Consider the following 26,157-nt stretch of genomic DNA (forward strand, 5'->3'; position numbering starts at 1 on the left):
ATACAGTTTACTCTTGGTTAGCCAGCACCTCTACAAACATTTTTAGGTGAGCATCAGCTCATGCTATGTTACTAAATTAATAGTGAAATGTGAGCTAACAGTAGCTATTTCAGTGGCAGCTGAGAGTTTAAGTTGTAGTACACTGAATGCAATGTACATCCATAAATGCAGTATTCGTCCTTAAGTCTGTAACATTCATTGGTTTCCAACTCACCACATAAACAAAGGAAAATAAATTACTGCAGTAACAAATTGACAACGTTTTTGGATTGTAAATAATGACAGCATTAGTGTAAGTCAGAGAGTGACTCAGAGGCGTCTTCACATTGGTTTATTGGAGGTCTTATATATAGTCTTAGGGCTGAGTTTTTAGTATTATACATAAAATATACACACACAGCTCAGCTTGCAAGGTACAGTGACAACAATCAATTCATACTGTTCAAAAACAAGAATCAGGTTTCTTTTTCAACAGTAAGTTATTTAACATTGTTTAGTGCCAGGGAACACAGCAGAATGCAGCATGACACAGAGAGAGATCATGTACACTCACACACAAACTAATCTGTACATTACTTTGGTGTAAATGAGATGGTAGATGGTTGTTGCAATACTGTCCATTAAAGGTATAATACAGGAATAATGTTTTCATCTGACTGATGCAGTTTGATAATAACCAGTGTTCTGTCTCTAGATCAAGCCCAAAGCTCTGTCCTGTAGTTGGACCTGAGACTCGACACACACCGGTATACAGTGTTGTAACATTAATGCACACACATGGAGTAGCAGTATCATCCCTGCAGCAGCAATGGTTTATTCTGTGGTTTTCCTAATACAACTACTTGTTACAATAGAGCCGTCCTCTGAAGTCCTGTAACATATACAACTACTTACATTAGATACATGTATGATGCTATAACAACAGATGCGTGTTTTTCATGGTATTGTCTAGGCAGGGCATTTACATCGATGTAAAGATGGTTGTATTTTGTTATGGTATGACAAGATAATAATGTCGCCACACGGAAATCGCCATGAAATCCATTTTGATCGATAACACAAGTGAAACATTATAGATTCTCGTTGCCACTGTGTCAAGTGTTTGCATAACATCTTTGACCGACAGCATCAACCTGAACCTGCATATTTGGATTGAATTTACAATTAGTAATGTATGGTACATTCAATAAAACACACAAAGATTTCCATTGAAGACACTACTTGTTCTGTACAAGATGAATCCTCAATGTCCATATCCACCCTGTAAACAAACCGTCTGCTTTACCTTTGAAGAAAAGAAGACTCATCTATATACAAATAACCAGTATGATCTAAAGCTCCATCTCTGTGTATGCATTTGACACCCATTTTAAATTGCTAAGTTATCAATTGAATGTAAAGTGAATATAGGAATAGTAATCCTATAGTAGTCCTGCCAACAGTTGAGGGTTTTTACACAGGATGTCTGGGATCATTAGTGGAACATGATGATGTTCTATCATCCACCATAAGGTCTGGAATAATAGTGTATCTGTCTGCCATAAGCCTCATCATTTATATCCTGTGTGTTGGGGACCCCCCCATAGCTGTAGCCAGGGGCCATGTGGGTAAAACTAACAACAACATGATACTTATCTTTACACACACACACACACACACACCATACTGGATGATGTTCGTGATGTTGCGTGTATTATCAGCTCCGATCAATATATTCATGACTTTTCTCGTTTTGTGTCTTCAGCCGTATTGGAAATCCATCTCGGAGCGAAGAAGGGAGGCGGGAGGCCCCGCAGCCAAGCTCGAAGTGTTCGATTTACAGTCTGCATTCTGAGACCATTTTACTCAATTCCACACTGGTGGTCGAAATGGTCAGCTCCTGTCAATGCAACACTAGATAGGGGAAGTCAATTAATCACTGTGTGTGTGTGTGCATTTCTGTGTGTGTGTGTGTGTGTGTGCATGTAATGCATGCGAGTCATGTATGCTTCCACATACCTGATCATATACACAGATGTGTGTACATCAGAAGTGAATATACACACTCCACTCCATACGTATGTATTTGGACAGTGAAGCTGTTTTTTTGGCTCTATACTCCAGCATTTTGGATTTGAGTACACATGATTCATATGAGGCAACAGTACAGAATGTCATCTTTTATTTGGGGGCATTTTCATGCATAGGCTATCTCTTTTACCGTTAAGAAAGGAGAACACTTTTTGTATCTAGTCCCTATTGGGCAATTTTCTCTCTCCAAAACACACACACACACACAAACGCAAATGCATACAACAAGTTTTTAGAGTCACAAGCTTGATGTAGTCATTGTGTGCAAGGATTATGGGACCAAATACTTATAGCGTTTGACTACTTTAATACAGAGTAAGTGAATTTGTACAAATACTTATGACTTATTCAAATGGATAAATAAAGTGCTTTGATACATAAAGTGCTTTGATTTCTAAACGGTAAAACGGATATGTATGAAAATAAGCCTAAAATAAAAGGTGGCGTTCTGCACTGTCGCCTTGCATGAAACAACATTCTATCTCAACATTCTATCTCAACATTCTATCTCAACATTCTATCTCAAATCTAAAATGCTGGATTTAACAAAAAATCCTTCACTGTCCACATACATTTGGAGGGGAGTGTATGTAACTTTAAGAATATACACAATATCAAGATTATATATTTTTTTGTCTTGACATAATTCTTGTTTATCACCACATACTTACATGCTAGTTGAATTTAAATATCTGTGATTCAGGGATATCATGAGAATTACACAACACAGTAATATTAATAAAAATTTAAAAAAGAAATGTAAAATATATACTTTCTTTAGACCTGCAGGCGAACGGACCCCCTGCAGTACCTCCGCGGACCCATAGCCGTGGGAAGTAAGGGTGCTGCAGCACGACAAACGAATGGATGTTTATATTAAATTAACATTTCTATATACACACTTGCACATTAGATGCCTTCTAACTGCACTTGGTTTGGAATGTTATGTTTTGGCCACTATCCAAACTTTTATAGACATAAAAAACACAGAGCAAATATACATTTTCCTTTTCCCACTGCATCTGTTTCTTTAAATAATGTGTGTGTTTAGCAACAGAGAGAGAGAGAGAGAGAGAGAGAGAGAGAGAGAGAGAGAGAGAGAGAGAGAGAGAGAGAGAGAGAGGTTTAGAGAATCAGGTTGGATGAGAATCCTGAAGAAGGTGCTGTATATGTTTGCCTGGGAGATTATTTGTTTTGTGTGGCTGTATGTTTGTGTGTGTGTATGTGTAACGCATGAATGCCATCAGTCAGGGTAGATGAGGAAGCCAGAGAAGGTGCTGTATTTGTTGGTGTTTCCTCCGTGGACTTTGCCCCCATCGAGCTGCACACACACTTCGTCCCCCACGTCCAGGTGCAGGATGACACTGTTGGAGGCATAGTCATAGTTCAGATCAGCATCCTGGGCTATGGCACTGGCCCTCACCTGAGAGAGAGAGAGGAACAAAGAGAGAAAGAGAGAGAGAGATGGCGAGACAGAGAGGGACAAAGAGATAGAAAGAGACAGAGAAGGGGGGTGGGGTGGGGTAGGTTGGAGAAAGTGACTAAGTAGACAAGTGGATAAATAATACAGACATGGAAAGCACATAATCTAATTGCATGTATTTAATCCAAAGACAAGACCTAATTCATTTGGCTGTGATGTGTTTATACATATACAGTACTATATAATGTAATAGCTCAGCCTATGTCGCCCTTCAGTCCCCAAATGGATTTCCCCAGAGAACACTGCTTCTCCAGCTGCTCTCTCCTCATCTCACTATGTGTTCTCTCATAGTCCTAGAGCATCTGGTCCTTGTGGTGTTGGCACAGGGCTACTCATTTTTCCTAAATGTAGATTTTATCTTTTCCCCCTCTCTCATCTGTCCATCTCTTCACTTGAATTACATGCTGTCACTGTCACTTGTCCACTCAAGCTTAGCATTGTTGTCATCTATCGCACACCAGGTACCCTTGGAGAGTTCTTCAATGAGCTTGACACTTTATAAGTTAAGCTAATTTTCCGATGATGGCTCACCACTCATTGTACTGGGAAACTTCAACCTCCTGACTCCTGACTTCATCTAATTTCTTTCCACCTCTTTCTTTCCCCTCCTTGCCTCTTTTGACATCACACTTTCTCAGTCCCCTCCCACTCGCAAGGCAGGCAATACGCTTGACCTCCTCTTTAGTAGAAGCTGTTCGCCTACTGATCTCACTGCAACCCCCCCCTTCAGATCTCTGATCACTACTTTGTTTCTTTTTCTCTCCTTCTCTCCTCCAACCTTACCCACTCAGCTCCTACCCAGATGGTCATGTGCCATCACAATATTCTCTTTCTCTCCCACTATTCTCTCCTTATCTATCCTATCATCTCTTCCTGCTAAATCCTTCTCCCTCCTTTCTCCTAACTTTGCCTCATCGAGCCTACTCTCCCTCCTTTGACTCTAACTGTTCCCTTTTCTGCCAGTCGGCTTGACCCTCCCGTCCAGCTCTGTGAATGAGTGACTCACTGCATGCCCACAGAACAAGGCTGTGACTGTTGGACAAAAATGGAGGAAAACTAAACACTGGCGGACCTATCATCCTTCCACTTCCTCCTCTCTACCTTATTTTCTTCTGTATCCACTGCTAAAGCCACTTTCTATCACTCTAAATTTCAAGCCTCTGCTTCCAACCCTGGGAAACTCCTTTCCACCTTCTCCTCCTTCCTTAATCCTCCACCTCCTCCCCCTCCCTACTCCCTCTCTGACGACTTTGTCAACCACTTTGAAAAAAAGTCCACTCCTCACACAGAACTACCATATGCCTTGACCTCTTTCTCCACTCATTCTCCAGTTTTAATCCTGTGACTATTGATGTCCAGTCACCCGGCAACCTGCCCACTCAACCCCATCCTCTCTTCCCTTCTCTAGACTATCAATGGAGACTTCCCATTCCTCACTTTCCTCATCAACTCATCCCTGACCACTGGTTCCGTCCCCTCTGACTTCAAGATGGCCAGAGTCGCTCTCCTCCTCAAGAAACCAACATTCAACCACTCTGATGTCAAAACTACAGACCGGTATCCCTTCTTTTTTTCTCCAAACACTTGAGCGTGCGTCTCTGACCAACTCTCTCGTTATCTCTCTCAGAATGATCTTCCTGACCCTAACCAGTCAGGCTTCAAGACGGGTCACTCAACTGAGACTGCTCTCTTCTGTGTCACGAAGGCTCTCTGCTCTGCCAAAGCTGACTCACTCTCTTCTCTTCTCATCCTCCTAGATCTATCCACTGCCTTTGACACCGTGAACAATCAGATCCTCTTCTCCACCCTGTCAGGGCTGGGCGTCTCAGGCTCTGCACACTCCTGGATGGCATCCTACCTGGCAGGGTGCTCTGCTGGTGTCCCCCAGGGCTCGGTTCTAGGCCCTTTCTTCTTTTCTCTATGCACCAAGTCACTCAGGTCCGGCATATCCTCTGATGGTCTTTCCTATCATTCATATGTAGATGACACTCAACTACGTTTCTCATTCTCCCTTCTGACACACAGGTGGCGACATGCATCTCTGTGTGTCTGGCAGATATCTTAGCTTGAATGTCAGGCCACCACTCCAAGCTCAACCTCGACAAGACAGAGCTGCTCTTCCTCTCGGGGAAGTCCTGCCCGCTCAAGACCTCTCCATCACTGTCGACAACTCCACGGTGTCACCCTCCCAGAGTACAAAGAACCTTGGCATGACCGTGGACAACACCATGTCATTCTCTGCAAACTTCAAAGAAGTGACTCACTCCTGCAGGTTTATGCTCTACAATATCCGTTGAGTACATTCTTCACATAGGAAGCAGCAAATGTCCTAATCCAGACATTTGTCATCTCCCGTCTGGACTATTGCAACTCTTTGTTGTCTGGGCTCCCCACTTGTGCCATCAAACACCTGCAACTTATACAGAATGTAGCAGCCCGTCTGGTGTTCAACCTTCCCAAGTTCTCTCATGTCACCCCGCTCCTCCGTACACTACACTGGCTTCCAGTTGAAGCTCGCATCCACTACCAGACCATGGTGCTTGCCTACTGAGCAGCAAGGGGAACTGCCCATCCCCAACTTCAGGCTATGCTCAAACCCTACATCCCAACCCAAGCACCCCGTTGTGCTATTTCTGGTCTCTTGGCTGTCCCATCACCAACAGGAGGTCAGCTCCTGCTCAGTCCAGTCAAAGCTCTTCTCTGTCCTGGCACCCCAATGGTGGAACTATAGAGATCCTATTAAATAACTAGAGGGGCTATGTCATCCCACATGAAAAAATACTATTGTGTATACTATGGTAGGAATACTGTAGTGTTTTTGCATACTTTACTGTAGTATTTACAGTTTACTATAGTATAAATACTGTAGTAAAAAAAGAGTAGTACATACTATAGTAATTACTGTAGTGTTTTTGCAGACTAGTATTTACTGAAGTGTTTTGCGGACTGTAGTATGGTATACTGTAGAATTTACTGTCGAGTTTGTGCAAACTGTAGTATACTGTAGTATTTACTGTAGTGTTTTTTGGGGGACACTACTGTAGTATTTACTAAAGTGTTTGTGTATTATTATCTTTGACAATGAAGTGGGGGGCTTTCTCCTTGAGGATACCTACTGGAGAAATACTAAAATATGACATTTTCCATAACCTGTAGGTAGGTAACCTGTAGGGAACAAAATATATTGTCTATACTTGGGTTTAGGTTTCTCACTTACGGGTGGCACAAATTGGGATATGCGGGAGGGGAACGCACAGTGTATATGCAAATTAAATACTGTAGTATTTACTATAGTTGAAATGTTTTTGGGTTCTTGTGGACAATTCTGTAGTATTTACTTGTGTTTTTGTGTGTTGCTAATACTGTAGTGTTTAGTATAGTATACTACAAAATTCTATACAAAGTACTACACACAATTGAGGTTTACTACAGTGTGTCATATAGTATCCTACAGTATACTACAGTTTACTACATAATTATATAGTAAGTACTGTAGTATTCTATAGTAAACTCAAATCAAATCAAATCAAATCACATTTTATTTGTCACATGCGCCGAATACAGCAGGTGTAGACCTTACAGTGAAATGCTTACTTACAAGCCCTTAACCAACAATGCAGTTTTAAGAAAATACTAGTGGTGCAACCGATCACAAAACGGTTTGGAGTCACGGATTGGATCATTTTTCGGATCAGCAAAAAAAAAAAGAAGGGAGACAAATTAAACTTTGCTTTCCATTTATTACTTAAAGAACACTTAAAGCAAGGAACTTTTCAATGTTTAAATAACATTTTTAAATACAATATTCAATACGCAATTGTTAAATTGAAGTGCAATATGAGGCATGACACCTTCCTTTGAACAATAGTGAATGTAAAAATAGCTTGTGTCTTCATCATCAATACAAAGTTTTTTTTAAAGAAAGAATCAAAGCAGACCTGAGCTTATAACTTATTTTTCAAAAATATGATGTCTACATTGTCTGGGGAGAGGGAAGACCTCTTACAGTCACTATGTCCCCTGCCGTGGAGGACACCCTCTCACTAGGTACTGAAGTGCCAGGCACAGCCAGGTAGCATCTTGCCATCATGGCAATGTGAGGGTATTTACACATTTACACTTCGTGCCATGGATCATCACTGGAGGCTTCGTGCCATGGATCATCACTGGAGGCTTCGTGCCATGGATCATCACTGGAGGCTTCATGCCATGGATCATCACTGGAGGCTCCGTGCCATGGATCATCACTGGAGGCTTCGTGCCATGGATCATCACTGGAGGCTTCGTGCCATGGATCATCACGTGGAGCCGGAACAGGTCTCACCGGACTGAGGAGACGTACTGGCAGCCTTGTGAGTAGAGCTGCCTGCTCCTCCTCAGGCGAAAACCTGAGAAAAATCCAACCAGGAAGTGGGAAATCTGAGGTTTGTAGTTTTTCAAGTGATTGCCTATCCAATATCCAATGTAAATGGGGTCAGATTGCACTTCCTAAGGCTTCCAGTAGATGTCAACAGTCTTTAGAAAGTTGTTTCAGGCTTCTATTGTGAAAGGGGAGCGAATATCAGCTGTTTCAACAAGTGGTCAGCCTGAAAGCCATTAGTTGTGTCTCGCACGTGGCCTTGAGATCGCGGTCGTTCTCTTTCCTTTCAATTGACAACGGAATTGGCCGGTTGGAATATTATTGAAGATTTATGATAAAAACATCCTAAAGATTGATTATATACATCGTTTGACATGTTTCTACGAACTTTAATGGAACTTTTTTGACTTTTCGTCTGAACTTAGTGCCCGCTCTTTATGCATTGGGATTAGTGAACTAAATGCGCAAACAAAAAGGAGGTGTTTGAACATAGAGATGGACTTTATCGAACAAAACCAACATTTTTTTGTGGAACTGGGATTCCTGGGAGTGCATTCCGATGAAGATCATCAAAGGTAAGTGAATGTTTATAAAGCTATTTCTGACTTTTGTTGACTCCACAACTTGGCTGGTATCTGTATGGCTTGTTTTGGTGGCTGAGCGCTATACTAAGATTATCGCATGGTGTGCTTTCGCCGTAAAGCTTTTTAAAAATCTGACACAGCGGTTGCATTAAGGATAAGTTTATCTTTAATCCTATGTATAAAACTTGTATCTTTCATCAACGTTTATGATGAATATTTCTGTAAATTGATGTGGCTCTCTGCAAATTCACCGGATGTTTTGGAGGCAAAACATTACTGAACATAACGCGCCAATGTAAACTGAGATTTTTGGATATAAATATGAACTTTATCGAACAAAACATACATGTATTGTGTAACATGAAGTCCTCTGAGTGCCATCTGATGAAGATCATCAAAGGTTAGTGATTCATTTTATCTCTATTTCTGCTTTTTGTGACTCCTCTCTTTGGCTGGAAAATGGCTGTAGGTTTTTTTGTGACTAAGCGCTGACCTAACATAATCGCATGGTATGCTTTCGCCGTAAAGCCTTTTTGAAATCAGACACTGTGGCTGGATTAACAAGAAGTTTACAGTGCCTTGCGAAAGTATTCGGCCCCCTTGAACTTTGCGACCTTTTGCCACATTTCAGGCTTCAAACATAAAGATATAAAACTGTATTTTTTTGTGAAGAATCAACAACAAGTGGGACACAATCAGGAAGTGGAACGACATTTATTGGATATTTCAAACTTTTTTAACAAATCAAAAACTGAAAAATTGGGCGTGCAAAATTATTCAGCCCCCTTAAGTTAATACTTTGTAGCGCCACCTTTTGCTGCGATTACAGCTGTAAGTCGCTTGGGGTATGTCTCTATCAGTTTTGCACATCGAGAGACTGACATTTTTTCCCATTCCTCCTTGCAAAACAGCTCGAGCTCAGTGAGGTTGGATGGAGAGCATTTGTGAACAGCAGTTTTCAGTTCTTCACAGCAGGGGCACTGTGGTATTTGTTATGTGGGATGAACCTTCAAAGTTCCAGAATGGGGCATTTTACTTATGTAATAAAATAAAAGTAAGGCATGCGATATATCAGAGATTGTGTAATATAATTATTATATTGTCATATAATTATAAATACAGTTTATATATACGTTTCTGTGTAAATAGCCTCTAAAATATATATATAAACAGAATGTATAAATTGTTTTTCTTGGAAAATGTCAGTACTTGTTGCATTTACAACTTGTCTAAGTCCTATCATTAACTGAATTCAGTCAGTGTATGGCTGTGGATTCACTGCATTGTTTGATTGGAATGCTGGCATATTGGCGGTTAATTTGAAATATCCTCTTAAACTGTCTGGCTAGTTAGCTAACAAATACACAGTGCAGATAAATACTTCAAATTCATTAATACAGTACTGGCAAACAATGTTTGACCAACTCACCTATCAAAAGGGCTGAACTTTATCCCATTACAAGAAAGTTCATGTCCATTCTAGTATTCTAATTCCTTATTCTATGTTTGGAACCAGCTTCCTCGTGATGCTAGGACAGCTGAGTACCTGCCCCTCTTCCAAAACCATCTGAAACCCTACATCTTCAAAGAGTATCTTGAATAAGACATCTCAGTCTTATCCCATCCCACACCCATTTCCTTGCACTCATCTTCTCCTACGAGCACTGACTTTGCTGATAATTTCCTTATTGAGGAAAAATGTACTTACTATGACTGTGATATGTGGTTGTCTCACCTAGAGCGATGAATGCACAAACTGTAAGTCACTCTGGATAAGAGTGTCTGCTAAATGACTAAAATGTCAACATGGAGACTCTTGCACTCCCACGCCCCCGTGTAACCCTTCCTGTTGTCCCTGCTTCCTCATACACCACCCCACCACAGACAACCTTGCCCACTGGCCCGGACCCATCTCTTCCACTGAGCAACCACTCTAATTTTCCTCTCTGTGGTACATTAGCCTCATGTCTGTAATGTAATCATGGCCTGAGGTTGAGCCTTGGTCGTCATGGTCATCTAAATGTTCATTACTGGGATGAGAAGGACACGGGGGAATATGGGCGGATTATGGCTCATCCCTATGTGTTAATTTACAACTACCCCTCCAAGACTATCTCCCCAACACACATACACATACTGTAAATCATAAATATTCACTACTAATGGCCCAAAACAAGGAATATGGGTATTTCCCCTCTGTCTCTATTTCTTGTTTTTACCTCTCTCTTCTTCTCAGCTTCCCTCCTCCAATCTTCCCTCTATCCATCTTTTATCTCTCCATCCCTCTCTCTCTTTCCTCACATTTCTCATCTCATTCTCTTTTCTCTCTCTCATTCTCTTTTCTCTCAGTTTTTTCCTCCTTCACTCTGGGGTCTTTGTATAATGTCATCGGTACAGAGGCCTTCCTGTCCAATGTATTGCTCTAAATAGAAGAGCTGTGTATTGACCTTTGACCCAGAGCCTTCATTGAGAACACAACCTCACACTATCGATTTATCGGGATGTCCAGCACCTATTGCAGTGGAAGAATGATAGAGAGCGCCTCCTAGATGGTTTAGTTGGGGTCAGGGTAGACATGCTTCAACAGAGCATCAATCTCAATGTTCCTCATAGTCATAATATAGAAACCAGCTTAATGTGATTAGAACATGGTTTTAACTGATCTTTGCTTTCCTATTTAATAATGAAGTATTTTACAAACTCTCACCAGTCATGCATTTTTATATGTATGCCTCAAACAATTATACAAGTATATTCCATTTATATTCATTATACATGGTAAAACATAGGAAAAGACACTGCTCATGGTATACACATTTTGTGTACACAAATGGCCTATAATGAGTTGCACTACATCTTAAGTTGTGCCATTTCTTAATTGTCTGTTTGTAGCCCTAATTACTAAAGCTGCATATAATGAATAGTAACATCACCAGATAAATAGCCAACTGCTCAAGCATGGGATCCATTTAATCGTGGAAAAATTAAACACACTAGCGCATCTATATTAATTAATGCAAATCTGATACCCTCACTCCATCCTTGTCTCTCTCCCAGGACCTAGGCCTGGCTGAGGATATGTTCCATCATCTCAACCTGTCACCTAGTCCCTGTCCCCTATGATCGGTTAGACATATCAAATGAAACTAACCATTTCTCCACAACCTGGTTGGCAATAACATTTTTTTTTTGCACATATCATCAATTTAACTGATTAGGCTACTCAGGAAATTTTCCCATATTCTTAAAGGCCAGAATATCTCTTTCCATGTACAGCTTGTTGCATGGGCCTTTTTTCTTCTTCCCAAAGACTCACATGAATCGATCCGTTCCCTTTGTTGTTTTTAATTCAACTCACATCACTCCATTAATTGTTCTGTCTCTCCCTCTCCGCCTAACACCCCCTCCATCATCCTCCCTCTGTCCGCAGCCCCTCACTATCTCTTCATTCTGGACCCATCTATCCATCTTTTTTTGTCCTTTCCCCAGAATGAGATGCAGGTCACGCTTGCGGATTCTTCCCCTGCCATGGCAGTGTTGGCGGGAGCAGCGGCTAAGCGTGTCCCTGTCCGGTCTAAATTGGATTGATTAACGGCGCGCTGCTGTGCCAGGTCTCCCGGGACCCCCTCCAACAACCCCCCCCCCCCCCCAAACTCCAGAGGCTACAGGGCTCGGTAATTGGTAGTCGAACAGCCATGGCAGCTCCCTCCTTAATGGCTCCCACTCCTCAATAACTCCATACAATCACAATAAATGGGGCCACAGAATAGGCTACTGCGGTCAGATGGTCTCCTGAAACAGTGGCGGGAGGTCAGAATAAAAATCCATGCCTGGCTACACACACTGTTGTCTATAAAAGCTGCTGGACTAGTAGTATTTTCTTTAGTAGTCTATTTTTTTTATGTATCTCAGGTAGACTGGAGACACATAAAGGAATTGCATCTTTTAAAGATCTTTTGCCATCTTCTATAGACTTCCTGTTCTCTGAGAGAAATGAATGACTCCCGTGAGGAGGATCTGTGATGTGGTTTTGTGTAAAACAAAATTGAGAACGGAGAGGCTGACTTGCTGTCAATCCCCACATCTGTCTACATGGTTGAGTGGCATTAATCCCCTGACATTCTCTGAGTTGTGTTTTGAGATGCGGGCAAGGAGGAGAACCTTTCCAGGAGAACCTTTTTCCATAGATGTATAGCTAGGCGGCTTATGTTAATCTACACTGGGTTGTTGTGGTTTAGGGTTAAGGTTAGTATTATAGTTTGGTATGGGCCTTGCCACATCCTTCTGTCATTCTCTCTTGGTAGCACTTGGTCATTCCTGGTTCACAGGTGGGACATTTGTGTAGAACTGTGGTAGCAATACAACTACGAACCAAAGCTAGTCAGTAGGGATGTCATGATTGTTGGTCATGTTGGTATAATACGATATATAGTCTAATAAGTATCAGGCGATATCATTAATAGTATCAGACGATATATCGCCATATTAGTATTGGCCGATAATGGCAACAACAAAAAATAACAACATGTAAAGGGTTTCTGAGAATCTTTTTCATAAGAAATATGAAATAGTAAAACATCTTATCGAGCCAGCTTTTACTTAACGTATGACACTGCCCAGTTTTGAATTCAAGGTCAAATGGCATGAGCGTTCTGTCTATTTGAATATCCCAAAGCTACCAATATGCCACCTTCAACCTCCTTCAAACTGCATGCAGAGACATCAAAATGGTATACATGAGTTGGTCTAACTCCCAAGTCCAACATACCAAAGTATCCCTTCAAAGGGTCATAACAAGGGCTGTGACAGTGCTGGTGTGTACCCCTCCTCCCTACAATGACCCTTTGGCATTCAGCTAATTATATTTGCTAGCGATAAGGAGGCCTGGTTATTTATGACTTCTGGCACAGAGCCATAGGGGACATTACTTCACATTACTTCAGGCTCAGAGAGCAGAAAATATATTCAGTCGCTGACATTTCATGTGTAATGTTTATGATTGATGTATAGTTGTATTGTACTTCCTAATATAACCTAGTGGCTCAACAGCAATTCTGCCCAACAATGAAGCGTCATGGTGTAACATTTAAAAACCATGTTGGTGAAACCAATGTATGAAAATGAGAATACATGTACTGATGAAGTCAAATATATTTAAACTTTTCACTGCAATGGAGCGGAATGTTCTGTTTTTTCCTTTCAAAACTGGTTAAAATGACTACTTTTACCCTGTAGGCACCTGCGACTTACCACAGGTGAGATACACAAGACATTAAATTAAAATGATTCCCTCCAACCAATTTAGAATTTTGAATAATTTAGTCCTGGCCATTTCTTTGAAGTAAAAAAATATACATTTCAGTTTATATTTTATTTATTGGTCCTGCGCAGTTCTAAATCAAACAAATACTCTTGTGAACACGAAAGTCTTTCAATTTCAACTTATTTTAGAAGAAATAGTGAATCATGCAAAGGTGCATTTGTATGTAGGGTCTTATTTATGATGTTACCCTCAACTCTAAAGTAAGTGCATGGTCAAACAGCAATGAGAAAATAATTATTTGTATAAATAAATACAGCATACCAATTACAGAGCATATTGTAAATACTACCACCATAAATGTAACAGTACCAGAATTTACACAAAGGGAACAGGAGCAGTCTGATTAGAGAACCAGAGCAGTGAATCTCAGTTTGGGCTCTCACCCAGTAACTATCAAAATGAAACCTTGTTTTCTCTAAGAGGAGAGGAGGGGGAGCAGTGGGAGTGTGAAAGAGAGAAAGGCAAATCGGGATTATTGTCAACTGCAGTGGAGATTGATATCGACAAGGGAGTGAATTCCTGTCTGTTGGCCAAATGCCGTGCCGACTTGAGCTGCTGCTGGGGAGAGCGGGGGCCCGCGGGACAACAGGGAGGATAACACTGCCTCCACTTTTCATTATTGGGGCACCATTAAATAGGAGAGGGAGAGAGATAGAGAGAGATGGACAAAGGGAAGGAGCTAAAGACACAGAGAGGAGAGAGGGAGGTGGAGACAGAGAGTCCGTGGAGAGCAGAAGGCAGAGAAGGAGAGCTGGGAGAGTACAGGGGAAAAGGGAATGGGGTAAAGAGAAAAGAGAGGAGAGGGATGGTGAAAACGAGGGTAAGTGAGAGAGATTTAGAACGAGACCACAGGAGGGAGCAGCTGCGTGCCACTTTAACAGTCCAAGCACAAGACGGGTAAGGGGAGCCAAACTGGAGGGGGGCTGGAGTATGTGGAGGGAGGGAGCCCATTGGGTAACAAACTGATCAAGCGAGCCGATTTCAGGGGGGCAAGAATGAGACTGGGGAGGTGGGGGTCTGCATAGTCTCTGTTATTTTGGTGTTTTTCAGTGGTGCCCTGCTCCTCTGGTAATAAAACTGACAGGATTCATTCACCGTGATGTACAGACCTCTCAGAGCGGAGCGAGAAGATTGAGAGGGGTCTCTTAAACTCACCTGTGGGACCACTATGGGCAGAGAGGCAGGGGTCGAGGAGGGGGGAGAACTGATGGAAATATCCAGTTTATGCAATGCTATGGCACTCTGTCTGTCTGTCTGTCTGTCTGTCTCCCTCTCTCTCTCTCTCTGGTCAGCGTTAAGGTGTGCTCTGTTACCATTAGGGTGGTGGTTGTGGAATCCCTTTAGCAACCATGTGGGTCTGACCCCTAATTGGCATGCTAAATGCTAATATATTGCTATGACACTCTGGACCTAAGGTGAAGACGTTGATTAGAAAGTCCCTAATTGGCTCTGGGCTGGGACGTACCAATGGTGGAGACTGTTCAATTGGATATAAAGGGGTTTCAGCTACAGATGACTCTACCTGCAGAGCATCAACTATAAAGCAGCGATAGATTGAGCAATGACATTAAGTTAAGTGACAGTCAGTCACAGGTAATTTGCTACCCTCTATTGACAATTTGGACATGATGAATATTGGGATCCTTGCGATATTTACCAATACAAACACGTATGCTGGCAGGTAGATGCACAAGTATGCACACAGGAAGGCAGACACAAGCATGCATGCACACAAATAGGCATGCGCACACACAGGCACACGCACATACATTTTCTTGGACCTTGCTAACCAGTGTTTTCTCCTACATATCATCTGATTACAATGCTATCTATGTGTGTGTACATAGCCCATCTGTAAATAGCCCATCCAACTACCTCATCCCCCATACTGTTATTTATTTTGCTCCTTTGCACCCCAGTATCTCTACTTGCACACTCATCTTCTGCACATCTATCACTCCAGTGTTTAATTGCTTTATTGTAGTTATTTCGCCACTATGGCCTATTTATTGCCTTACCTCCCTAATCCTACCTCATTTGCACACACTGTATATAGACCTTTTCTATTGTATTATTGACTGTATGTTTGTTAGCCTACCTGGTTAAATAAAGGTGAAATAAAATAAAATAAATAAAAGTGTGGTTGGGTCTTGCAAACATCACGTGACTGATTAAACATTTACTTCACATGTTCAGCCAATCCAAAGACACACCACTGCCATAAAGGGATCAAGCTGTCATGGTGGGGAGATATTCTTCATTGGCTACCTTTAGTTCCCTCATTATATAATACCATGAGTCATGGGTTAATGCCATACTTTTAGCCTTCAGTCTCTAATCTGGCAAATGTTATGCTTCCAACGTCATATACACGTTCATGATCTCTATGGGCTAAATGCTCTATATCCTCCAGTACCAAGAAAATGGTCTTTATCAAACCCATCCTGACATTTGAACACTCCTCAATGAGAAAACCCAACCTTTGGGATGAACTATTGAAGTGTGAGGCAAAATGAGAAGGAAAACAAAGACAAGACAAAAGACCGGAAAAGGAAGAGAAGGGAGGCCTATTAGTCTGCACTGTATAAAGGCCAGTGATGATTAGAGAAATGCATGGACATATAGTGTGTGTGTGTGTGTGTGTGTGTGTGTGTGTGTGTGTGTGTGTGTGTGTGTGTGTGTGTGTGTGTGTGTGTGTGTGTGTGTGTGTGTGTGTGTGTGTGTGTGTGTGTGTGTGTGTGTGTGTGTGTGTGTGTGTGTGTGTGTGTGTGTGTGAGTGTGTGTGCGAGCGTACAAGTGTGTGTGAGTGAGTGCGTGAGGGAAGGAGAAAGAAACACACAGCAAAAATGCATTTGTGGTGTACGGACTCATGAGTGTCCTCCTGTGCGGCTCAGTTGGTAGTGCATGGTGCTTGCAATGCAAGGATTGTTGGTTCAAACCCCAAGGGGGACAAGTGCAAAAACACATACTTTTTTTCATAAGTCAAATTAATGACAAGAACCATTGCATGGAAAATGTGCCCTAACATAAAACGCAGCGATGTCATTTCCAAGGAAGTGTTGTGAATATACACTTATACCAAAGCTTTGCTGTTGCAGTTTCAAACCACGTGTATGTTCTACAAGCTCCGGATGACAAGTAAGGGAACATCAAAACAAATGTAGTCATTAAGTCCTGTGTAGCAGACAGTATCTGGAAGGCTGTACTAAACTAACACCTCCACTGAAACCGATGGTAATTAGTAGCCGCTAATCCTGACAGCGGATACGTCAGGCCCACTAAATGAGATCTAGCGCTTCACACAGTTGTCCAAAAATTAGCTACTAGCATCATTAATTAATGAGCTAATTAAGTTGATGTTGGACCGGATCCCTTCTGAAGTGAACATGACTATGTTTTGGATCAGAATGGTATAACTACACTGATATGTATAGCCTAAAGTTTAACTGAATGGAAAAATACTCCCTCTAGCTCTCCAGTAGCCTATGTCCTCTGTGAGGTGTGCAAAGGGTTGAGCCGTGCGAAGTGGGAAGCGGGCCGCGGTTCCAATGTTGTGTTGGGCTTAATTAGTGCTCAGTCTGTCTCCAGGTCTCTTTCTCCAATAGGTCAAATCAAACCAAATGCCACAGTCCTGTAATGGGGACACAGTGTCACAGGCGGCACAATGCTACAGTCATGTTGGGTCTAAATGGTTTAGCAGCAGCTCTTTAAACACTGTACTGGACTCATCATAAACTATAGAAGAAATATGGGCCAACATGGGACAGGCCAGGCCTAGACACTCCCAAAATGACCAATCCATGCATTCCATACCGGCTATAAATATTAATGATAATCCCACTCCCAGCTCATCATCGCAAAGGGCAAAATCTATATTGGTTGTAAATTATAGATCCATGGGAAAGGTCACTTACTTTAACAAAAATCTGTTGGTGGCTCAAGCAACATGGAGAGAGGAGATCTGACAGCTCACTAGGGTATGCAGGCTTGTCAGTTGTGAGCTGTGATCAGACATAATATAACTTCCTTCCATAGATGTCTAATAGGTACACTGGACACACTGGAAAATATGTCAAGGAGCACACGTGAAGGATTCATCATCCATCTAGCAATATCAGATATTCAGAGATTTACGACTGTCAAGGTCTTTAATCATTTGAATTTCTTCCACCTTTCTGACTTTACACTGGCCCTCTCTTTCACGACATCGCTCCTCCTCTTTTCATCTCATCCCTCCTCATCTGTCTTCTTTATGTTGATCTGATCCAGGGCTCTCATGTTGGCCTCGCTGTAGCAGTGTGTCTCTCATCCCGTATGTCCGCTCTCCTTTGTTTATCCATCCATCGTTCTCTCCTCCCTTGATCTCTCTGTCTCCCCACTTGTCTGCAGCCTGCCTCCCGTTTACCTACCCCCAGTTGTGTCGTAATCCCACCTCCCTTTGATTTACCGTGGATAAACCGTGTCTCTGTGTCAACGCCACAGCTGGGGGTGGCGTTGACACCTAGATCTGCCCTTTGAGTTATAGTCAATGTAAATCACGCGTACATCCTTTTTTTGCCCTGCACATGCTTCCCCTTAGTGACATCATAACATTCAGTTTCACTGCTCTGCAGATGACACACAGCTTTATTTACCAATCAGACCCAGTGGCCAGGCTAGTGTGGCTATCCTCCACAAGTGTCTTGCTGGCATCAAATGTTGGATGTCTGACAATTTTCTCCAGCTCAATGATAAGAAATCTGAGGTTGTTTTATTTGGCCCCCACCTTGCTAGAACCTAGATTGTAAATAACCTTGGTCATTTGTCCACAAAAGTAAAGTCTACGGTCTTCTTTGACCCTGACTAAACCTCGAACTGCATGTAAAGAATGTTGTCCAGTCCTGCTTTTATCATCCAAGAAATAAAGCTAAAGTCAAGTATTTTATTTGAGTCACTGATCTGGAGAAAGTTATATATGCTTTTATTTCCTCACGCCTAAATTACTAAATCACTCTTTGTATACGTCTCAGCCAGAAATCACTCCATCGTCTACAGGTAGTTTAAAACTCTGCATCAGGAACCAGGAAATGTATCCATATCATACCTATTGTAGCTTCTCTACACTGGCTACCAGTCACTGTTAGAATAGATTTAAAACGTTTAAGGCTTGGCTTGGTTTAGTCCCATCGTCTATCTCAGATATTTTATCTCCCTATGAGCAAGGACGCAGCCTGAGATCCTCTGGGCAGGGCACTTTTGATCATTCCAAAGTCTAGTTTGAAAACGAAAGACCAGGCATTTTCCATTAGGGCCCCTAGACTTTGGAATGGTCTGTCAGAGATGCTTTTAATGTATGATTTTATTTAGCTATCTTTTTTCATTCTCTATCCTCTGGTCTGTTGCTTTGTTAGTACTTTTCTTTTATTATTTTATGATATGAAGCACTTTTACGTGTATTGAAAAGCGCTATACAAATAAAGTTATCATTATTATTATTACATAATTATTACATACAACTACAGTTTGACTAGGAAACTCAGAAAGACAGGTACAACAACTTAAATGGAACATCACAATGGACACATCACAATTTTCAATTTCTGACAGAATCCAAACAGTATGCCTACACAATGCAACTACCAAACATTGACATTGATATTGGTACTCCTTGCTGTAACTTTGATATTCATCCGTTGGTCTCTAGCTTTGGCTATACGATGTTCTCCCAGGGTTGTGTTTTCTAATTGACCCCATCGGTTAGCTCCCCTACGAGAGCACTTGTCTATTCACTGCAAAGTGGGACCACAAAGTGGAGTGGGCCTCTGAAGGGGGGGATGGGCACTGAATTAGGTTAAATAATTCAGTTGATGGAAAAAATAATTAATGGGCAAGCCAATAGACAAGCCAGAAGAGACCAGAGGGAGGGGGGGGGGGGGCACTTGTGTGTGTGTGTGGTGTGTGTGTGAGGTGTGTGTGTGAGAAGGGACGCACAGGTGGATGGGAGAGGTTCTAATCTAAAGGCCATGAATGATTTAACAGCGGGACAGGACAGGAATGACAATTTCAGTGACGGCACACGACAAACCAGGTCTGCCAATTATGCCTGGCATTTTCCTGTCTTCTTTACTGTGTACTTTATACACCCACTGTCAAATTGATGACTGGGGAGGCAGTGCGGAGTCTACCTCTTAATAGACCTGCTCAAATAAATACCCCGTGTTACGGGTGCATTGGGGAAGCTGGGAGAAGTGCCAAGTTGGTACAGGATCCGAGGAGAAAACATTATAGACATTTTTATTTGCAAAACTTGTGAAATGAATGGTAACTAATAAAATGTTTAAATACTGTATGTGCCTGACCTGAACTCATCCATTCCACCACCAATTGGGTAGGTAACATTAATACTAAACACAAATATAAATGCAACATGCAACAATTTCAACGATTTTACTGAGATACCATTCATATGAGGAAATCAGTCAATTAAAATAAATAAATTAGGCCCTAATCTATGGATTTTACATAACTGGGCAAGGGCGCAGCCATGGGTGAACCTGGGAGGGGCATAGGCCCACCCACTTGGGAGCCAGGTCAACCCACTGGGGAGTCAGACCCAGCCAATAAGAATCAGTTTTTCCCCACAAAAGGGCTTTATTACAGACAGAAATACTCCTCAGCACCCCCTCAGACAATCCCGCAGGTGAAGAAGTGGAGGTCCTGGGCTGGCGTGGTCACATGTGGTCTGCGGTTGTCAGTCAGGTTGGACGTACTGCCAAATTCTCTAGAACTTGTATACATTCAACCCAGTGAAAACTGTCTGATGAAGACAGGTCAGATCCCTTACACTTAGATCTGGTTGTTTGTACTAGTTGACAAGGTGTAAGAAATCTTGAGACTAAAGGTAAGAAATCTTCAACTCTAGCATTTCCATGGAAGACAGTTTTACAGAGATTTTATGACAGATAGTTCAAGTTGTCCATGCCTACCAGTCTTTCACGAAAAAGAAGTAGCTATCAGGGTCGCGGTCGACTCAGTAACACACCGCTGCCTGACTATACAGCCTGTAAATGATGTGTAAAGAAACCAAACACCAGTGTTTCATCCAAACACTCAGGCTGATTTGGCTTGGCTGGGAACAATGAGTCTAATTCTATTCCTCTCTGGTAAAGCCCTCTGTGTCGTTCTTCTGTTCCACACCACACATGTCAAAATCGAACCTCATCGAGTCAGGGTTTAATCCCTCAAGCTTGTCATGCATCTCCAGATGGGCAACTTTCAAGCCTTTTTTGGGGCTTTTTTTTTTGTGCTTGTTTATTTATTGATGTTAAAGCCGGAGATCCTCAGAGGACAGTAGCCAGCTGTTGCGTTTTGGCGGCACTCCACAGAGATGTGGAGGATCGTTATCCTCTTGATCGCTTAGCTGTCACGGCATTCTCTCTCTTTCTCTCCTGCTGCCCAAATCAGGAGGTGGAACCTGACAAAGCGTAAAACTTGTTTATCTTCTATTAAGTGAGGGCTTACTTGTTCTTATTCAAATGCTGAATGAGTTATTTTATTCTCATAATAATCTCTACTTCAACATTCCTTCTTTCCCATTTTTATGTTTAATCTTGATTGCTTTGCTTAAGTCATCCTTCAAACATCTTACCAATAATAGAATACTCGGCCCACCTCATTTGGAATAGCAATAGCTAAATAGTTACTGTTGAGGGTTTAGGACGTTTAGGCCTAGCATACTTTCAAGTTGATTGGGATATGTAAGAGTTCCACTGTTCTTACCCGTGCCTTCATGTTTGAACAACAATACTCTCTGCGTGTACCTGTGTAAAATGCAGGTCCTCTGGTTAAATTTCCTACCAGAATAGTTTTTTTTCAAGGTATTTGGATATTTAGTTAGGAAAACAAGTTGATAAATCTCTAAATATTGCCTATAATCAGACCTTTCCTTTAATAATATAGACACTTTTATCCAAAGTGACTGACAGTCATGAGCGAATACATTTGACATATGGGTAGCTCCAGCGGGAATCGAACCCACGACTCTTGGCATTCATTACAAGCACCATGCTTTACCGACAGAGACTGATGACACATATGCATACAACTTTAACAATATACCCATTATAACCCTTTCTATTTTTCAGAGAGGCCTATGACAAGGAGAAACACATTAGAGAATAATGGAAGAAGAAGTGATTCAACGAGGCATAGGCAGATGGGGTTCTCATACTATTATAGAACTTTTGAACTGTTTTAGTGTAAGAACAATTGAGTGCTCATCTGTCTAGAATTCTTTTTTTTCTTCCATTTTGAATGGAAACTGTAGTGACATTTATTGAGAAACTGACACGGGTACGAGCAGCCAATTCCCCCAAATACACACGCACACACAACAATACACTCCTCTCTGACTCACCTGTCCATTCTTCTTCAGGTCGGCCCACATGCTGGTGCCGTCTCCGCCCCTCATCAGGACATGGTAGGTGAAGAAGTAGATGCCAGGCAGGGGGCAGGTGAACTTGCCAGTACTGGGTTCATAGTAGTTCCCCACATTGGTCACCACATCGTCAAACCTCAACACTTCACTCCCTTCATGCTGTTTACGGAGGCCTGCATAGAAGGCAATCTTGGGGCTGTAGAAGGAGGGGACGTAGCCCCCTGGGCCAGGGCCGGCGGGCCCAGGGGGGCCTGGCTTACCTGGTTCTCCAGGGGGACCTCTGGGGCCTGGGGGGCCTGGGGGTCCAGGGCTCCCACGAAACCCAGATTTGCCCCTTCTCCCTGTGAAGTCTGGGGGTTGGGGGGAGACAGCAGTCAGCTCGTGGCTTCCCTGTGGGGGGGTGAAAGAGTCGCACACCATCTTGCAGCTGCCGAGCATCTCATAATGGGTGCTCCCGCCCCCAGACGCGCCCCCTTTGGTGGTGTGAACCAATAAGGGGATGGCAACCAGCAGCACCAGCACCATGGCCACGCCCACTCCTGCCCCGATGACACGTTTCCTGCGGCTGAGCCGGGTGGCGGCCAGCGTAAGGAAGTCCTCCTCCCCCTTGGCCGGAACGGTGGTGCCGGCCAGAATGAACTCTGGGATAACCGGGACTAAGGGGAAAGATGGTGAGAGAGAGGCGCTGAGGGGGAAAGGGGAGGAGGCAGAGAGGTTCTACACCGCGAGTAGGTGGTGAGGTAGTTAGGTCAAATAAAGGGAAAGAAGGGGTAAATGAGGGAGAGTGAAAGGGTAAGAGGGTTATGAGGAGAGACTGGAAATACAGGAGATTTCAATGTAAAGAAAGGAAGGAGATGCTATAGGACACTGAAGGAACAACAAAGCTCAGGAGTTGTTGAAGTCAAATGTCAGGAGGAGAAACATGTTTTTCCCTTCCATTAAATAATAACAAAAATGACTAGGTTTATCTTTGGATTTCTCAACACCTTTTTCTTCACATCTATTTTTGAAGATTGGACTTTTCATCCGCAAAGCAATATTTATTCACGTTTTTCATCCCTATTTTCAGTAAAGATCTCACTGATTTCAAAAGTAGTATGTTATTATCTTTGGAGGACTAGAGGTGAAACCAGCCAGTTGAGTGTGGACACCTTCTCCGTGTTGCATACATGGGTTGAAACGGACTAAGTCACACATCCAGTTCTTTGGAAGGATAAATACAAGGGTTTTCCCTGGGATGGAATATAGTAGATTGTAGATGGTTCTAGAGGGTTCTTTAAAAATATAAATATTTTTCAGACAAAATGTCAGCAGAATCTCCTGTTGAAATGTCCTTATATTTCTCAGTTGGAGAGCTGTCAGGTGGGGTCTGCTGCTCCAGTATTCCCACTGGAGTCCATCTCACCCAAGGCATTCAGTGAAGGGCACTCACTTGTCTGGTCCAAGGATCAGTGGAAGGGAATGAAAAAAAATGTTTAAATCTCTGGTATTTTTTCCTTCCTCTTTCCTTGTGCTTCTCTTTCTCTATGTATTTTACATTCGCTTAATCCTGGGTGTGTTTTCCTCATGGGTAGACTAACACATTCCCCTCTCAGATATATATATTTTTTTTTAAGTCAGTATTTATCAAAACACAGTGTTGAGAAAATGTTCTGTTCCTCATGAAAACTTGTTCCTCTGTTTTTTTGTGGCGCGCTGAGTCGTAGCAGAGAATATCTCAGGTTCCACTGTTTGCTTCCGAATCAGACATCTTGTGCCAGGAGCATTCTATTGGGGGAAGGAAATATATTTTGAGATTGACCTGACTAAATTAATACAGTATTTTTTCACTATGGGCTATGGTTATGCCATAGTTATCTATGATCAGATACAATGAAGGGTAGATAATACCTAACCACTATCACAAATCAACTCACTAACACAATTACTGCAAAGCAGTAAAGTGTTTCAATTATCCTATTGGGACTGAGCTACATTTGATGTAAAAAATAAAATAAAATGCAAGAAGTGTAAAGTAACATGATTTAAAACCATATTCCTAAATGGTTACATTTGTGCAAGATTGAACATTTACTTTGTGGATAAACGTGAGACTATTTGTTCTTTGGAATAATAATAGTAATAATCAAATAAATAATAATAGCCAGGCCTAATAATAATTTTAAACCAAAAAGGTGCTTTGCATAATAAACTGGATTCGTAAATTATTTGGACATAGGATAGTCAATGAATTATCAGTAACATAACTTTATTTAAGCATTCAAACACATTTCGATATTTCATGTGACCATTTACATGTATTATGTTCCTAAAAATAAAAATATCTATGAGCGATATAGAGGCTAATTTAAAACAAATCTGTAAAACGTTTGTAAAAATATATACATAAATCGTTGCTCACCTTTTCCTCCTCGCTGCTCAATAGAAGTGTCGATAATCTGCGATACGACGTGGTATGGTGATTTTCTCAGCCAAGTGCAGTCAGACTTTCAACGTGGTCGAGAAATCTGTGAGGACAGCTCATCCTCACCTTCGCCTTGGTGAGATGTCAAGCTATAGAGTAGTCCGACGAACTCGAAAACTAACAGCAAGTCCACTTTCCGTTTTTTTCTAATTTGACCCAAAATTTTGTCGTAAACCACAAACTATTCACTCTGATTAAAGGCTAGCCTGCTACAATGAGCCGTCGTGCGCCAATCGTTTTTTTTTCTTCAGTCAGTGCGTAACAGATCACCCGGCCATCAACACCCGAGGCAAATAGACAGTGACTTAACTAATAGACAGTGACTTAACTAATTAACTTTTCACGTCCTTTTTATATTCTAAAATATTCTAACGATACATTTTGTAGATTTAATCTTGAAATCTACTGGTAAACGTCTTTACCGAAATGCAACAGTTCTCTCACTTGTTAGATTTCCTCTTCTCTCTGACAGTCTTGCGCTCCTCTCCCCCGCCCCCTCGAACAATGATTCTGCACGGTCCCATTCTGCACGGTCCCATTCGCACACGGTCCCATTATTTGTTGACCTTTGCGCTATGTAGGTGCCACTATGCTCTTATTAGCGCCTTGATAACGTATTTTCTTACCTCTATGTGTGTGTGTGTGTGTGTGTGCGTGTGTGTGTGTGTGTGTGTGTGTGGTGGGGGGCTTGAACAGAACTCTCACATTCTAGTGACATGACTGTTTAGGCTACCATATGTCACACTAATGTACAGCCTATTGTCATCAACACAATAGAGACATTTCGATTTTGTCTTAACCTGGGCTAGACATAGTTTACATGCAGAAAAAATAAATAATGTGTGTGTAGGCCTAATAGTGTGTGTAGCCTACTGTGTATACAAAAGTATTATATTCTGATTATGATAGCAACAGGATGTAATGACTGAGGCCTACATTTAGCAAGGTCTATTTTCAAACCAACATCTATGTCTGTGTTAAAGTGTTTTTTCTGCCTTGTACATTTTCAAAGCTTGTAACCGATATGAGCAGACAATTAGCAGGATATTTGTATAATATAGGCAAGTATGTTTTTTTGGGGGGGGGCAGTTAAAAAAATTGAGACTAGCGTGGATAGGAGATGTACTGATTATGTGAGACTGACACGGTGTGAAGAATGACTAAATGTGTGTGTGTGTGAGAGAGAGAGACAGAGAGAGAGGAGAGTGGTATTCTCATGGCTGGTGTCAGTGCCTCTGTTTCTCCAGCTTTCAGACCTCATTAGTGGTGAAAGACATTGATACTGACAACTTTTTTTCTTTCTTTCATTCATTCCTCCACTCTTCCTGGGTTTCTAAACATTGTATACCTTTAGCCCCTTCACTGTTAATGTCAACAGGCTCATCCTCTTTGTTCTGTGTCATTTATGCCATATCACCCTGCTCCACACTATATCTGACCTTTTGTTGAGATTTCTA

At 41.9% G+C, this 26,157-nt stretch overlaps 1 protein-coding gene across 1 annotated transcript; it reads right to left on the minus strand.

Annotated features, from left to right (window-relative positions):
• Positions 1-317: 317 nt before the first annotated feature.
• Positions 318-25,206, minus strand: c1ql4b (complement C1q like 4b). The gene is made up of 3 exons (XM_021569296.3): positions 24,638-25,206; positions 22,216-24,003; positions 318-3,493 (listed from the first exon to the last, which is right to left on the minus strand). The coding sequence occupies exons 2-3, from the start codon at positions 22,759-22,761 to the stop codon at positions 3,314-3,316; spliced, it is 726 nt and encodes a 241-aa protein (XP_021424971.1). The 5' UTR covers positions 22,762-24,003; positions 24,638-25,206; the 3' UTR covers positions 318-3,313.
• Between the last annotated feature and the right edge of the window lie 951 nt (positions 25,207-26,157).

This window comes from Oncorhynchus mykiss, chromosome 17 (genome assembly GCF_057628025.1).
Source record: "Oncorhynchus mykiss isolate SJ-2025 chromosome 17, ASM5762802v1, whole genome shotgun sequence".
In the NCBI taxonomy this organism is placed as follows: Eukaryota; Metazoa; Chordata; class Actinopteri; order Salmoniformes; family Salmonidae; genus Oncorhynchus; species Oncorhynchus mykiss.

Bases quoted from the DNA above. Each gene is read 5' to 3' on its own strand.
- c1ql4b (XM_021569296.3), bottom strand. From the start codon at position 22,761: ATGGTGCTGGTGCTGCTGGTTGCCATCCCCTTATTGGTTCACACCACC. The intron at 3,494-22,215 runs GTGAGTCAGAGA...TCTCTCTCTCAG, and splicing joins ACCTGAAGAAGAATGGACAG to GTGAGGGCCAGTGCCATAGC.